This window comes from Chelonoidis abingdonii, chromosome 2 (genome assembly GCF_003597395.2).
Source record: "Chelonoidis abingdonii isolate Lonesome George chromosome 2, CheloAbing_2.0, whole genome shotgun sequence".
In the NCBI taxonomy this organism is placed as follows: Eukaryota; Metazoa; Chordata; order Testudines; family Testudinidae; genus Chelonoidis; species Chelonoidis abingdonii.
In genome coordinates this window covers 133,144,113-133,160,716 of record NC_133770.1, presented here as the reverse complement: position 1 = coordinate 133,160,716, position 16,604 = coordinate 133,144,113, and the positions used below count along the sequence as shown (strand labels likewise).

The window sequence follows — 16,604 nt, the reverse complement described above, 5'->3', positions numbered from 1 at the left end:
TAATAATAAACTTTGTTCTGCATTCTCCTCTGTGTAATCATACATCTCTAAGTAGTGGCGTGTTAACTCTAGGTAGGATTATTTATTCTTTATAATGGCTCATATAGTAACTACTCCCACACAATATGACCAGGTGAACAATAAACCACCGTAGAAACAAATGCTCTCTTGTTTCTCTTTTAGCTTAGATAAGTCTTTGAATGGTGTTTAAATTAAAAAAAAAAAAAAAAAAAAGTGAGATGACAAGTGAAGAAGGGAAAGAGATGAGTTACGAACAAGTTATTGAAAGCACTTCTAAAATTGACTCCAGGAAATATTTCCTAGCTCCTTTTCTTACAGAAGGAGAAAAATATATTGGTGACTAATTGATTACAGAATACATATTAATTAGAAAACTGATTGGTTTGAGCTTAAGTATTGTGGTGCTCAAGGAAAGGAACCTGATTAGTTGAAATGCCAGTAAACTAGAATGAGCAAATCTGGAATTATTGGTAATGAACAGAATGCTGAAAAGACAAAACACAAAGAGAAAGTAAAATCTGTCTTGGTGTGGGATTTCTTTTGTTGATTATGGTTCTGCTCCTGCAAACACTAGTGTTTGAAGGACCAGGGCATCTGTGCATAGTGTATATACTATTTAAAATTTCATTTTACCTTTTGAGCTTCAGAGAACATGCTATTTGATTTCAGTAAGTGAAAAGCTTAAAAAAACCTGAAGCCAGAATTTAAGTACACCATTAAAAAGAGACAATCAGTACATATCCACGCATCGCCAAGGCATTCACAGGACCAACTAACTTCAGCCATTCAGCAACGTGCGATAAAATCTACCTCTGCTCCACTCATAAATGGAAGTTATAAGAAGAACAGAAGGGAAAAGGTCTCCTCTGTACTTGACTGTGGTATAAGTGTATCATCGGTAGATAACCAGAAAGATATGTCAATGTCCCCTATCCTAAAGCCATTTAACCACTAACTACTGTATATTTTACAGTTAGGAAGGTTTGCTTTGCCAAAAAATACTGTATATTATACCAATAGACAAGTTTATACTGACTTCCTTATTTTCTGATGGAAGGAGGAAGGAAGGAGAGAAGACAGCCAGCGTAATGTAATAAATTCCTATCTGAACGTATGGAACTATTGCACATTTAGTATTTTAAAAAAAGTATGCTGTCTTTCTTGTCTCCTTATAATAAAATAACCCCAAAAATATGGTCTATAAAATCCATTAGTACACAGAAGCTGTTTATTCCCACACAAACATGGAGGCTAGTGAAATTACTACTTCTTGACTAACAACACACAATTTTGTTTTCAGATATTAAGTCCTATCTCTTGTTAATGTCACAATGTGAATAATATGATTTATTACTGATATTTATTTTTGCTGTTTCTGGCATAACCGTACACCAGCTAAGTATCATTTTTACTGCATGTTAAAGCGGATACAATGCCTCTTTTGTTTCTATTAATACGGGAGAGTGTATGAGTGTGATTATAAAGTAACACCAGAATAATAAAATAAACAAACTGAGATTATATATCAGGTTATTTTACTAGTCAGATAAATTAGAAATCATGTACATCATCATGTACATCAATTACAGGATTGTAATTGTTCTGTATTTTGCTAAACAGATTTTTTTCAGTAGTACATTTAATAAAAGATGCTGGACTGACTGCTTTGGAGAGTGAATCTGATACTGGAGAAATTCTCCAGAGTCCATCTTGCATTTCTGACCTTCGTTTTGAATAAGCAGGAGTCACTATTGGAAGCTGCAGGTCACATGATATTTCTGAGCATGTGCAGAACAAAGGTAGGGGAAAGGTCAAAAGTAAGGGAAAGGTCAGATGATGTAATCATAACTCTTGGGTAACCAATGGCAGTAAGCACGTGTGGAATGTTGGCATGCATTAAAGAATGTGAGATAATGTTTGGTACTGAGCATGTGCAGGAAAGATCTGATGATGTTATGCGTCTAGAAAGTTCTGACAGGACGCTATAAAAGGCAGTGTGTCAGCGGAGCAGCTGAAGGAGTAGGAACTGAAGAGAACAAAGCAGAGAAGAACAGCAGCAGACCTGAAGAAGCAGTAATGGCAGCAGAAGTCAACAGAGTAAGCTTGCCAGTTATAATTATAGTACAGTATAGAAAAGCATAGTATAGTGTTAGTATGCATGTGTGGGTTAATAAAGACATATGCATGGGTGTTGATAGTGAAAGAAATGTATAAGATTTAAAGCATATAGAAATTTCTGTCCGCAGCTGTGACATTGGCCATCTGTGACAGGGTACAACCACTAAGAACCATTTCAACTGTATGTTATTGCGGCTGGGGTGCTCTTTAACTTGTTGAAGGGATTTGTGTTTTTAGATTACTACTGTATTAGAGATTATTGCTTATACTAATCCAAAGATGCCTTGTTTTGGAAAAAAATACTGTTTCTGTCAGTTATTTATTGAAAGGCTGTATTCATGTTCTCCAGGTATTTCCTTAGCTGCCCTGGAGACCCATACCTTAAGAAAACAGAATAGTTAATAAGTGGGTTGTTTTTAGGAAATCTGTAGTAAACACAGGAGGGGTAATAGGTGAGCTATTCTGGGGGTACCCGACATCTGTTTTGGGGTACAATGCCCTTTATTCATCTGCAGAACAGGAACAGCAGTAGCATTGGCATGTATCTCCCAAAATTTTGCTCGTGTTCTTCAGCCATCACCTGGTGGGATCTCTTGGGGTATGTCTACAAAGCTTAAAAAACCCACAGCATTGAGTCTCAAAGGCCAGGTTTACAGACTGAGCCTCATGCTATGGTGCTAAAAATAGCTGTTTAAATATTTGGGTTTGGGCTGGACCTTGAGTTCTAAAACCACTCTTGGATTCAGAGCCTGCGTCTGAATGCTTACACAGCTATTTTCAGCGTTACAGCATAAGTCCAAGCCTGTAGATCTAGGCTCTGAGACTTGCTGCCACAGGTATTTGTTTTGCCATTTAAACATACCCCTAGAGTCAGCAGGAACTCCAATATCCATGCCCATTCAATACATGGCCTCTTAAAAAAGACTGCCAGAAAGACTGTCAAGAAATTCCATTTGCCATGGTAAGTTTTGTGATGTGGACTCCAGTTCTGAAGGAAATGAACTGAGAATACAAATTCATTTCTCTTAGGTCAAACAACAGCATAGTAACAACTTTCAATAACTATTGACCTCTTCTGGTCTCCTACTAGAGACCCAGAAATGAAAGATTTTGTTTCTTCTTATCAGTCCCTTGAACCCTCCAATTCCCCCTATATCAGGCACATTTATGTGAAAACATATGTTTCATGAATTTAGACACTATGAAAATTAAAATAAAATTGTTTCCAACAAAAACCCTAGTGATGTTGTAGTAAGTGGCATGAGAATATGTCCAACCAGAAACAACTGAAAAAAGTTACCCATTACGTCTACCCGGCTCCAGATGTTATGAAACATATTCCTTAACATAACAAACTGGTAGCTTTTCATGTAATAATGCAGCACATACCTATGTTGCAGAAAACCAATAAAAGGTGAAACTCCAGTTCCTGGACCCACCATCATAAAAGGGACAGATGGATCTGAAGGTAAATGAAAAGTGTTGATTGGACGAGCAAAAATGGAGACCTAGAATGAAATTAAATACTGTTACAATATAACTGAAGAAATTCTGTAGGCAGTCAAATGATCATGTGGTCTTTGGAGCTTTGAAAGTTGTGTATGTCTACCTTTTTTCATATATATATGTTCCCACACACATGCACACAAGTACACAGGCACATAGAGCAAATTAATGAATTACATTTGAATGACAGTAGTCTGCTTAAACTTCCCAGCTTAGGTCTCTGAAAATATAGATGCCAAATTTGCAGTCTATCTATCCACATATCCAAAAGTGGGCAAATGCACACAGACACATGGGTTTCGGACTATGAAAACTGAGGCCAGGTCTACACTGTGACTTTAAATCGGTTTAATGGCCGATATACTGATTTAACGCTGTACCCGTTCACACGACATCGTCATTAATATCGAGTTAAACGGCTCCTTAAACCGATTTTGGAACTCCTCCCAGACGAGAGGAGTAGCGCTAAATTCGATAGTGATAACTCGGATTAGGGTTCGTGTGGACGGAAATCGACATTATTGGCCTCCTAAGGTATCCCACAGTGCACCACTGACGCCTGTGTCCGCAATCCGAACTCGGATGCGGAGTGCCGGTAAAGAAAAAGCCGAGACCTTTAGAATGACATTCCTGCTTCACGTGTCCAGCTCTGATCAGCACTTGTGGCGATGCAGTTCAAATGCAAAAGTAGCTCCTGCATTGAACCTTACGGGAGATACTAGATCTGATCGCTGTATGGTGAGATAAAATCTGTTTTATCAGAGCTCGTTAAGAACAGGAAATGCCAAAGCCTTTGAAAAATAACTCCAGGATACACAGCGGTGCGTGATAACCGTAACGGGAAGCCAGAGACTCAACGGATGCTCATGGGGAGGGAGGAGGGGGTAATGAGGACTACAGCTACCAGTCTCCACGCAGGTCTCTGAAAACTATTTGCATCTTGCCTGAGCGCCCAATGTCTGTGCTTAATACACGGTGTCTTGCGTGTTCACGGAACAGCTCGTCAGTCTTCTTCCCCCCCCCCCACACGTGAAAGAGAAGTAAATAAAATAATTCCTTGAGTACTGTAAATGTCACCCTCGTGTACTGAATAGCTGTTGCAGAGGAGTATGCGAGGTGTTGACAACCGGTAGGATACCGTTTGTGATCTCAGGGTCCATGATTGTGTGCTATGGCGATTGCTCAATGCACTCCGGAAAAAAGGCGCCAAAGGTTGTCTGCTGCTCACAAAGGGAGGGTGAGGCTGACCCAGCACCACCCGGGGCAATTTTCTGCCCATCAGGCACTGTGCTTTCTCACCGGACGTGGAATATTGGATAGCTGAGGAACAGCTACCCACAGTGCACCGCTCCTGAAATCGATGGTAGCTTTGGACCATGGACGCAAACAATCGATTTCGTGATCCCACTGTGGACGCACTAAACCGATTTTATTAGATCTGTTTTGTAATATCGGTTTAAGCTAATTCGAAATAATCGTGCAGTGTAGACGTACCCTGATACAATCACAAATTTAGGTGAGGTATTTTTAGAGATTCTTGAAATTTTGATCTGTAGTACTCTGAGCAAACAAGGTTTCTTGGTGCTAATCTTAAACTGTTTCTTTCCTTCCACTTGTGACCCCTGCCTCCCATCATCTCTTATTATTATGGAAAAGAGAGTCAAATGTGAGTGTCTCTGGAACTGCAAGACCGACTCTCTGTGTGAGGAGTGGGAAGAGAGAGACACACATACACATTTTTCTCTCAAAAAAAATTGTACCATCTGTTGAACATTAAATATTCTCTATATTGGTCTGTTTGTGCCATCTTAATTGAAAATAATAATTACCCAGATAGAAATAAGGTTAACAGGGTTCCCCTGTCTAGAGGTTTACAATATTATAAAATTTCCCTACCCCCAATTTAAGAGAGACGGTTTTCAAAGGGATGGTTGGGAGAAGAGATTCACAGATATAAGGCCAGAAGGGATTGCTGTGGTTATCTAATCTGATCTCCTGTATACCACAGCCCATAGAGCTTCCCTGAAAAAATTCCTAGAGCATAGCTTTTAGAAAAACATCCAATGCTGGATGAAAAATTGTCAGTGATAGAGAATCTACCACAAGAAGCCAGATTTGAAATGGGACCTTTAGATCTTCACTCCAATGCTCGCCCAATTGAACTAGTTCAGCTAAAAAATAAAAGATAAAATAAGACATCTGCCTTAGAAGAGGCTCTTTTCTCCATCACTGTGGACAGCACCACCAGGGAAGAGACCTTGCAACTCAGGTCAATAGTCTGGGCACTATTTTTGACTCAGCTTTCTCTGTAGACCTTCACATCTAGGCCATGACTAAATCTTGCTGCTTCTTCCTGCAAAACACTTCTGAGATTCAGACTTCCCTCTGTCCACACAGACAAAACTTATCCAGGCCCTCCAACATCTCACATATTGCAACACCTTCCTCTCTGATTTTGACAAATGCAATCTTGCCTCCTTAAATCCACTGAAAATGTCACTACAAGTATCTTTTTGGATCATCCTTCTAACCACATTACGCTCCCCAGCATTCCTCTATTAGTTCCCCCTGTTTCTCTGCATCAAACACAAACTGCTTGTCTTTTTCTTTTAAAGCCAATCATGTCAACCCCCACCTCTGCTCTGCCAGTGATGTCAACATTCATTGTCCATCGGTGCAGTTTTTCCTCAGGCACCTCTGTGATTTCTTAAATGCCACCCCTTTTGCATAAGAGTAGCTACACTGTAATGGTTTGCTTTTATGGGGAGCATTGCCTTGTCAGGGCTTAGACCCTCCAACATGTGGGGTGGAGGGCAGGTTGGTAGGGGAGCCAGGGACCTCCCACTCCACTGGGTTCCAGCCTAGGGCCCTGTGAGGGCTATCAAAGGTCTGACAACCCAAGAGTGCCTTGAGACTGCCCTTCCTGGACCACTTCCTACCACTCCTTGTGGCCATGCTTGTTGTGGCATCTCTCTCTCTCTCTCTCTCTCAGGGCAGCAGCTGCCTCCTCCTGTGACTTGGCCCTGTGGCCAGGTCAATTCCCAGTCTCTCCCCTGTCCTGGTAGTCCACAAACAAGCCAAGGGGAATTAACACAAACAAACAATTCATATGAGAGAGAGAGAGAGAGAGAGAGAAGGAAACACTTCCCTTTCAGGGTGCATCTGAAGCAGGTCCTCTCTTCCCTCAGGAAGGAACCTTCCGGTAGCTGTTGCTGAGAGAGATCCTGCCTTCCCTCAGCCCTTTCCTCAGGAGCTGCAAGTTGCAGGTCTACTCTCCTCCCTGGTTTGCCCACAAATGAGCTGTTCTATTCCCTTTTAACACCATCTATAGTGGGGTGTCAAACATGCAGCCCACAGAGTTATTTGCTGCAGCTCACAAAGCTCCCCCCCTCGGAGTTATTTCCTGCGGTCGCCAAGCTCCCCTCACCTGCCGCCCCCGCTTCCCCCCCAGCGCACTGCATTCCCGCTCCTCTGCCTACCTCCTGGTGCTTTCCGCCACTAAACAGCGCTTTTCAGGAGGGAGGGGGGAGGAGTGGGGAGCAGTAACCTCAGAGGAGGAAGTGGAGAAGAAGAGGGGCAGGAGTGGGGATTTGGGGAAGAGGTTGAAAAGGGGGCGGGGAAAAGGTGGGAGGAGGAGGAGGAGCGGCGGCCTCATGGAAGGATTAGAGTGGGGGTGGGGTGGGGCCGGGGGTGGGATGGGAGGAGTTTTTGTATCTTTATATGAAAAGGTGTCAGTGATGCAGCCCTCCAGTCAATGTACTAGTCCTTGTGTGGTGATTTGAGTTTGAGATCCCTGATCTATAGTGTGTGCATCTCCTGCAAGTATGGCAGGGTAGGACTGGCTGGGATTTATATACCCCATCACATGTGCATAAAATCATCACAAAGCCACTACATTATCCTTCTTCAAATAACTCCTTCAACTCCACCTAACTGTGATGCCCACAAAACACATGACAATGTGCTAGGCAGCTGGTGAATTGCGACTGCTGTTTGTAATACTGTAATCATCTTTGTTTCAAATTTCACTAAGAAGGTTGGTGGCAATTGGACGTCTAACATAGTGAATGCCAGTGAAAATGAGGTAGGATCAGATCTAAAATAGGGAAAAAACAAGTAAAAAATTACTTAGACAAGTTAGATGTCTTCAGATCACCAGGGCCTGATGAAATGCATCCTAAAACACTCAAGGAGCTGACTGAGAAGATATCTAAGCCATTAGCAACTATCTTTGAAAGAAGATATCCGTTTGGAAGAGGGAGATATTCCAGAAGACCGGAAAAGGGCAAATATAATGCCCATCTTTTAAAAAGAAAATAAGGACAACCCAGGAAATTACAGACCAGTCAGCTTAACTTCTGTACCTGGAAAGGTAAAGGAGCAAATAATTAAGCAATCAATTTTCAAACATCTAGAAGCAGGGCTGGCTCTACAGTTTTTGCCGCCCCAAGCAGCGCGCCAAATTGCCGCCGCGGGCGGCAGTCCATGCGCCCTTAGGGCAGCAGGCGTGTTTCCGCGGCGGCGGCAGTTCAGCGGCAGCTTCTATGATTAGCTGAAGCCACCGTGTACAACTAAACATAGAAGCTGCCACCGAACTGCCGTCACCGCGGAAACGCACCTGCCGCCTAAAGGCGCACGGACTGCCTCCGTCCTCTGTGCCGGCAATTCTGCGCGCTGCTTGGGGGTAAAACAACAGGGACTGCCGCCCTTTGCATATTGCCGTCCCAAGCACCAGCTTGGAATGCTGGTGCCTGGACCCGGCCCTGCCTAGAAGATGATAAGGTGATAAATAACAGTCAGCATGGATTTGTCAACAACAAATCGTGTCAAACCAACCTGACAGCTTTCTTTGACAGGGTAACAAGTCTTGTAGATAGGAGAGAAGTGGCAGATGTGGTATATCTTGACTTTTGATACTGTCTCCTATGACCTTCTCATAAACAAACAAGGAAAATATAACCTAGATGGAGCTACTATAAGGTGGGTGCACAATTGGTTGGAAAATCGTTCCCAGAAAGTAGTTATTAGTGGCTTATAGTCATGCTAAAAGGGCATAATGAGTGGGGTCCCACAGAGATTGGTTCTGGGTCTGGTTCTGTTCAATATCTTCATCAATGATTTACATAATGGCATAGAGAGTATACTTATAAAGTTTGTGGATGATACCAAGATGGGAGGGGTTGCAAGTGCTTTGGAGGATAGGATTAAAATTCAAAATGATCTGGACAAACTGGAGAATGGTCTGAAGTAAATAGGATGAAATTCAATAAGGACAAATGCAAAATACTCCACTTAGGAAGGAATAATCAGTTGCACACAGAAAATGGGAAATTGCCTAAGAAGGAGTACTGTGGAAAGGTATCTGGGGGTCATAGTGGATCACAAGCTAAATATGAGTCAACCATCTAACGCTGTTGCCAAAAAAAGCAAACATCATTCTGGGATGTATTACTAGGAGTATTGTAAGCAAGACACAAGAAGTAATTCTTCCGCTCTACTTTCCGCTGATTAGGCCTCAACTGAAGTATTGTCTCCAGTTTTGGGTGCCACTTTCCAGGAAAGATGTGGACAAATTGGAAAAAGTCCAGAGAAGAGCAACAAAAATGATTAAAGGTCTAGAAAACATGACCTATGAGAGAAGATTGAAAAAACTGGGTTTGTTTAGTCTAGAGAAGAAAAGACTGGGAGGGGACATGATAACAGTTTTCAAGTACATAAAACGTTGTTACAAGAAGGAGAGAGAAAAACTGTTCTTCTTAACCTCTGAGGATAGGACAAGAAGCAATTGCAGCAAGGACAGTTTACGTTGGACATTAGGAAAAAATTCCTAATTGTCAGAGTGGTTAAGCACTGGAATAAATTGCCTAGGGAGGTTGTAGAATGTCCATCATGGGGGATTTTTAAGAGCAGGTTTGACGAACACCTGTCAGGGATGGTCTAGATAATACTTAGTCGTGCCTTGAGTGCAAGGGACTGGACTAGATGACCTCTTGAGGTCCCTTCCAGTTCTATGATTCTATGATCTCACTGCTACGTTGTGCTCGCCCAATCCTCTTGTTGCATCCATTTGTTGTCTCCTGTCTTATACTTCAAATTATCAATTCTTCTAGGCAGTGACTATCTTTTTGCTGTTCATGTATGGTGACTAGTGGAGTGTGGGCCTAATCCCAAATTGTAGCCTTTAGCCTATACCGCTATATAAATAATAATAATGGGGGACTCAACCTACTCTACTGAAGTCAATGGAAAACGGGAAATTTTTTTTTGTGAATTAATTCAGTGATGCAACATTAGGCCCTTAGTTAAGTGAGGCCCCACATTATTTATTTATAAAGTTTTGAGAAGAGAAATGTAAAAACAAAATTTAAGAAATTCTGCTCTACCATGTAAAACAAGTTTTTTTTTAAATAACAATAACTCTGTGTTCAATTCTTATTGTTTAATCCCCTGTGAGCAGCTCTCTTTTATCCTATCTCTAAAAATATTACAGCCCTATGTTTCTTTTTGATATTTAACAATAAGAAATTAGTGCAATTCCTGCAGGGGAAGCTGATGTTTGTATTTACATAACCATAGTACATTCTATCATACTTCAGTTAGTGGTTTACTTTTGCCATTATGTATTCCAAGACTGTGCGTGGGTTTCATTTTTTTAATATTGCTTCTGCAAATGGTATATATACACATCTATTTTTAAAAGGGTTTGTAATTAATCTAGTATATTTCTACTCAACATCAGCCTTATTCATTTTCTATTGGTATTCTATATATTTTGCAGTCAATGTGTACTTCTGCACATTTATCTATGTTGAATTTTAGTTTACACAGCAGATAAAAACATCTTAGAATTTTGTTCAGCCCACAGTAGTAATTAACCTTTCATTCTTCTCTCCCCGCCCCGCTCCCCACACCCACCATATGTTTAGGCCCCTTTCCTATATCCCAGTAGTAGATTAAAAAGTGATAATATATATTAAATCAAAGCTGTTCCTGAAAGCTGGGATGAACTACATATGCACACTTAGTCAATTTCCCTTGAAAATAATTTTTAAAAAATTAAGATAATTTGTAAGACGGGTCTTGCTCTAGTAAATTTGACAAATTACCGCTGACAAATATTTGACAAATATACCGCTGGATATCTTGCAATGGGATTCCGTCTTTTAATCAAATAGATGGTGACCTAAACTTTTTGGTGTCAGTTGTTCTTCCTTTTTGGCATGCTGATTATACAATACCCTGCCACGTATCTGGTATTTCACTTATTTCTAATGAGCCTGAGAGCATGATAAATATAAATGATGGCAAGCAATTCTCTGACAAAAAAATACACTATAAATCCCTTCTCATGAGGCAATAAATAATATACATGTAAGGTGCTGTAAAAAGGTATCATCTTCCAACAGTTCCCTGACCTTAAATACACACCAGAAATCTCTCAATCTTCTATGGTTGTTCCAGAAACTTTTCCAATATAGTAACTTTCAGTAACCTGGTCTGTTACAAGACCTCACAAGAGATGGAAAAATCATGAGGTTCACCACTGAGAGAAAAAGAGCATCTCCTGGGCAACACTTACAGCCCCCAATAGCACTCTAACACAGGTGGAGTTAGCCCAACACCACATTTTTTTCAATATTCTTAAACAAAATGAAAATTTGTACAAATTATTTCATACAAAAATCACCTTAGCAAACTGCACAGTTAAGATGTTACATCTCCATGAGTACTATTCTCCCACATGCACAAAAAAAAGTGCGGCAAAGTAATCACATCATCAATGTGACTCAATACAATCTAGATAGGAAACACTGTACACTGCAAACAAGAAAATTGATGTCTTGTAAAAAAAAAAAAAGTTAAAAAGGTGTCTGCAGCAGATCACATGCAGAAGTATCCACCATGAGTTTTACCCAGTGATGGAGATAAGCTTTTCCATACCTCCTGAAAAGTTACCGTACATCACTACCAAAACAAGTCAAAACAATCAGCTGGATTTAGGTGCTTATCAAGAGAGAAAGCTGAAAACCCAGAGCAGTATAGCAACTCTTACTTGTGAAGAAACAAAAAAAACCCGGTTACTTATCTTTTTGTAACTGTTGTTCTTCGAGATGTTGTTCACGTCCATTCCACATTAGGTGTGCGCGCCGCGTTCATGAGCGTCGGAAACTTTTTCCCTTAACAGCTCCTGGTGTGCAGGCTGCGGTGACTCGCTCCACATGGGGTTTGGAAAAAAACACCAGCAGACAAATGTCCTGGCCCAAATGGAATTGTGAGACCACCTTTGGGAGGAACTTAGGATGTGGGCAGAGTTGCACCTTGTCTTTGTGAAACACAGTTTATAGTGGCTCCGAGGTGAGAGCCCTCAGCTAGATACCCTTCTGGCCGAGGTGATAGCCACCAGGAATGCTACCTTGCAGGAAAGGTGGAGAAGGAAGCAGGTAGCCAGGGGCTCGAACTGGGCATCCATGAGCTTAGAAAGGACTAAGTTAAGATTCCATGGTGGGACTGGGGGGCGTGAGTAAGGGAACGCCCTTTCCAATTCTTTGACGAATCGCCCCATCTTTGAGTGGGAGAAAATTGAGCTATCTGAAAACCCTGAGTGGAAGGTGGAGATAGTTTCCAGGTGCATCTTAATTGAGGACGGGGCCAGCCCCTTCTGCTTGAGGTCCAGTAGGTATTCTAGAATGGTTGGCTCTGGGGCCTGGAATGGCTGTACCTGTTGTGGCCCACACCAGCATGAGAACCTCTTCCATTTGGCCAAGTAAGTTGCCCTGGTAGAGGACTTCCTGCTACCAAGTAGAACCTGCTGCACAGGAAAGGAGCACTGGCTCTCCAAAGTATTTAACCACACAGCTTCCATGCTGTCAGATGCAGGTCAGGGTGGAGAAGCCATCCTCTGTTCTGCGTAATGAAGTCCTAGTGTAGGGGGCAGGGTTATCCGGGCCTCAACCGACAGCTCCAGAAGCTTGGTGAACCAGTGCTGGCGGGTCCAGGCTGGGACGATGAGAATGATAGACGCCCTGTCCCTGCGTACCTTGAGCAGTACCTTGTGCACCAGGGGGATCGGGGAAAGGTGTACTTCAATTCCCTTCCTCACGGGATTGCGAATGCGTCGGCTATTGAGCCCAGGCTGTGATCCTGGAATGCGCAGAACTGCAGGCATTGGGCGTTGCCCTCGGTAGTGAACAGGTCTACCCAGGAAACCTCCACTTTCAGAAGACCGAAAGCATGAGGTCTGCTCTGAGCATCCATTTGTGCATGCAGTAAGACCTGCTCAGGTGGTCTGCCAGTTTGTTCTGCTCCCCCGGAAGATATACTGCCTTGAGGCAAATGGCATGGGCTATGCAAAAGTTCCAGAGGAGGAGAGACTCATGGCAGAGTGGGGAGGAATGGGCTCCGCCCTGCTTGTTTATGTAAAACATGGCGGTTGTGCTGTCTGTCAGAACTGTCATGCTGTGACCACTCAGAGTAGCATGAAAGGTCTGGCAGGTTGAACGAACCGCCCTGAGCTCCGTCACATTGATATGGAGCGATTGCTCCGTCCCTGACCACAAGCCCTGAGTCCTGAGGTCCCCTAGGTGAGCCCCCATTCGAGGTCTGACGTGTCTGTTACCAGCGTCAAGTCCGGCTGCTGTGCGGCAAAGGGGATGTCCTCGCAAACCACAGACTGGGACCGCCATCATATCAAGGAGACCAGCATGTCTCCTGGGGCTGTCACTATCAAGTCCAGGGGGTCCCTGCCTGGGCAGTATACACGGGTGAGCCAAGTCTGCAGAGTCCTGAGTCTCAGTCTGGCATGCTTGACCACGTGTGCATGCTGCCATGTGGCCTAGCAGCTGCAGGTAACATCTGGCCATTGTAGGGGGGAACTGGCACAGGGAGTTCACTGCTGCTGGATGGCCAGGAATCATGATTCTGGCAGGCTTGCCCTTGCCTGTACCGCGTCTAGGACTGCTCCGATGAATTCCACTCTCTGCATTGGAACGAGAGTGGACTTGGGGATGTTGACCAGGAACCCCAGCTTGCGGAACAGACTTAAGGCCAACCGAACGTGGGCCTGAACCTCCTCTTCAGACCAACACACCAGGAGTCAGTCGTCGAGGTACAGGTAAACTCGAATCCTCTGCCTCCATAAGAATACCACCACTACTGCCATGCATTTTGTGAATACCTGTGGGGTCGCAGCTAGGCCAAACGGTGACCTGGTAATGTCCATGGTTCACGGTGAAGCACAGGAATCGGTGATGCGCAGGGTGGATGGCGATATGAAAGTACGCATCCTTCATGTCGAGGGCAGTGTACCAGTCCCCCAGATCCAGGGAAGGGATGATGGTGGCCAGAGAGACTATGCAGAACTGGGCCTTCACCAGGAACTTGTTTAGCCCATGCAGGTCTAGAATGGGATGAAGGCCCTCTTTGGCCTTGGGGATGAGGAAGTAGCAGGAGTAGAACCCTTTCCCTCTTAGGTCTAAGGGCACTAGCTGTACCGCCCCCGCCTCAAGGAGCGAGTGAACCTCCTTTTCTAGGGGGTGCTCGTGAGAAGGGTCCCTGAAGAGGGACGGGGAAAGGGGGTGAGGGGTAGGCAGGGAGGAAAACTGTACCATGTACCCACTTTGCACTGTGCGTAACACCCAACAGTCCGACGTCATGCTGGACGACGCACGGCAGAAGCGGGACAGGCGACTGTGGAAACAAGGGAATGGATCCGGTAGTTGATCTGGTATGCTGTCCTCGAGCGCACTTTCAAAAGCCTAGCTTAGGGCCTGGCTCAGATTTATGTTGGCCTTGGCTTTGGCCCAGCCTATTGGAGTTGTTATTATTATTGCGCCATCTCCTGCTGTCTCTGTCTCATCTGCGGTAAGGCTCCTGTAGAGGACAAAGCTGGTTCTGGCACTGGGGAGGAGGATGCGGCTTGAAGGGCTTCCTCTGAGTCGCCGGGATGTGCATACCCAGCGACTTGAGTGTAGCTCTAGAGTCCTTGAAGCTATGCAGCTTTGCATCCATCTGGCTCGAGAAGGGTCCGGACCCTTCAAAGGAAAGGTCCTGGAGCGAATTCTGGACCTCAGGCAGTAGACCTGACTCCTCAAGACACGCCGAAGGCCGCATGACCACGCCTAAAGTGATTGTCCTGGCTGCCATCTCTGCTGAATCCAAGGACACTTGGAGGGAGATTTTTGCCACGGCCTTGCACGGAGGAGGCTGAGGCCAGCACTGGGCGTTCCAGGCCCGATGGTTACAGCGTGGCCTCCATAAACAACTGCTTTAAGCAAAAGTCTCCCTCTTTCTTTGTTCTCAGCTTAAAAGCCTTGCAAATTTTACACTTCTCTGCTTGGTGAGTTTACCCCAGGCAACGTAAACAGGAGTCGTGGGGGTCACTTGCGGCACGTGGCGCAAGCCTTAAACCCTTGGGCCTGAGGCATGCCCCGTGGCCCGGGGAGGATGCTTGAATCATCCAAGCACCTAATCTATTAAGTGTCCAAAAACAATGAAATGCTAACTGATAACAGCTATGCAACTCTAAGGCTAAGGGATTGGTTCTCTTACAAGAGCAAGAGGTTGTTCCAACGCCACCACGGATGGTAAGAAGGAACTGGAGGGGGTCGGGCCAGCGGGGGTATATATGCATGGCGCAGTGGCGCCACTCTGGTGGGGGCCCCGCTGACCCTCCGGGAGCTGTTAAGGGAAAAAGTTTCCGACGCTCATGCATGCGGGCACACATACCTAATGTAGAATGGATATGAACAAGCACTCAAAGAAGAACAGTGACTTCCTTGTTTTCAAATTCCACTGAAAACTGTAAAGCAAGTAATTCCCTAAATATTGACCAGACACACACATTTGTTTGCATAAATATCTCTCTTAATAAAACTGGACAACCAAAAGCTATTGGAATTTTTCAGAAAGAATGTAGTAAATGGTGGAGTGATTCCTTCACCAACCCAGCTGAGATATGAATATTTATCTAAAATTGACAAGTGTCAGAAGAAGGAGATTATGGAATTTGTAAAGTCTGGATGCTGTCCCTGGTCACTGACAAACTAACTGATGTCCAAGATGAGTATCTGTTACATATTTTGTTTTTTCCTTGCTGATACAATTTATCTATAGCCTGTTATTTACAACACAATTGCACATGCTACTGCAAAGTGCTGAATACCTTTGGGGTGGATTTTGATTATATAAGTGCATCTATCTCTGACAACCCTACATCAAAAGCTTACAATCAAATGCTTTGAGATTACTGCTTAACTCAGTTCAACATACCTGCAGTGCTCACATAGTAGCCCTTGCTATTGAGATCCCAAAGGCTGACAAGCTAACAGAAAGAGTCAAAAAAGTTTGTAAACATCAACTGAGCAGAAGATTGCATTTTAAAGAAAATCTGCAAAGGGCAATCTAGGCGGTGGGTTTAATTCTTCCTGTGAAACTGGCCCCTAAACCAGTTAAGACAAGATAGGAAGTTTGTATGCTGCTACTGAACACCATGCACAGTACATTACTTTTTACTTGAGTTTGGTGGAAGAGGAGATGAAAGTTACAAACACAGTGTGAAGGAGCTGAAAAACAGGGTTACTCACCTTTGTAACTGTTGTTCTTCGAGATGTGTTGCTCATATCCATTCCATTTAGGTGTGTGCGCGCCGCGTGCACAGCCGTCGGAGAAAATTTTTACCCTAGCAACACTCGACGGGTCGGCCGGGCGCCCCCTGGAGTGGCGCCACTATAGCGCGTATAAATACCCCGGCCGACCCGGCCACGCCTCAGTTCCTTCTTGCCGGCTACTCCGACAGTGGGGAAGGAGGGTGGGTGTGGAATGGATATGAGCAACACATCTCGAAGAACAAGTTACAAAGGTGAGTAACCCTGTTTTCTTCTTCGAGTGGTTGCTCGTATGCATTCCATTTAGGTGAATCCCAAGCCTTACCTAGGCGGAGGGGTCGGAGTGAGACGCGGCAG

General features: G+C 44.0%; 1 protein-coding gene across 5 annotated transcripts in view; it reads right to left on the bottom strand.

The window, feature by feature from the left end:
- Nucleotides 1-16,604, bottom strand: part of MTRR (5-methyltetrahydrofolate-homocysteine methyltransferase reductase) — a 152,825-nt gene that overhangs the window by 24,415 nt on the left and 111,806 nt on the right. For all 5 annotated transcript variants that reach the window (XM_032786521.2, XM_075062670.1, XM_075062671.1 and 2 more), the window contains one exon: nt 3,529-3,647. In XM_032786521.2, the coding sequence (XP_032642412.1) occupies nt 3,529-3,647 (119 nt within the window). The remainder of the gene's footprint in view (nt 1-3,528; nt 3,648-16,604) is intronic.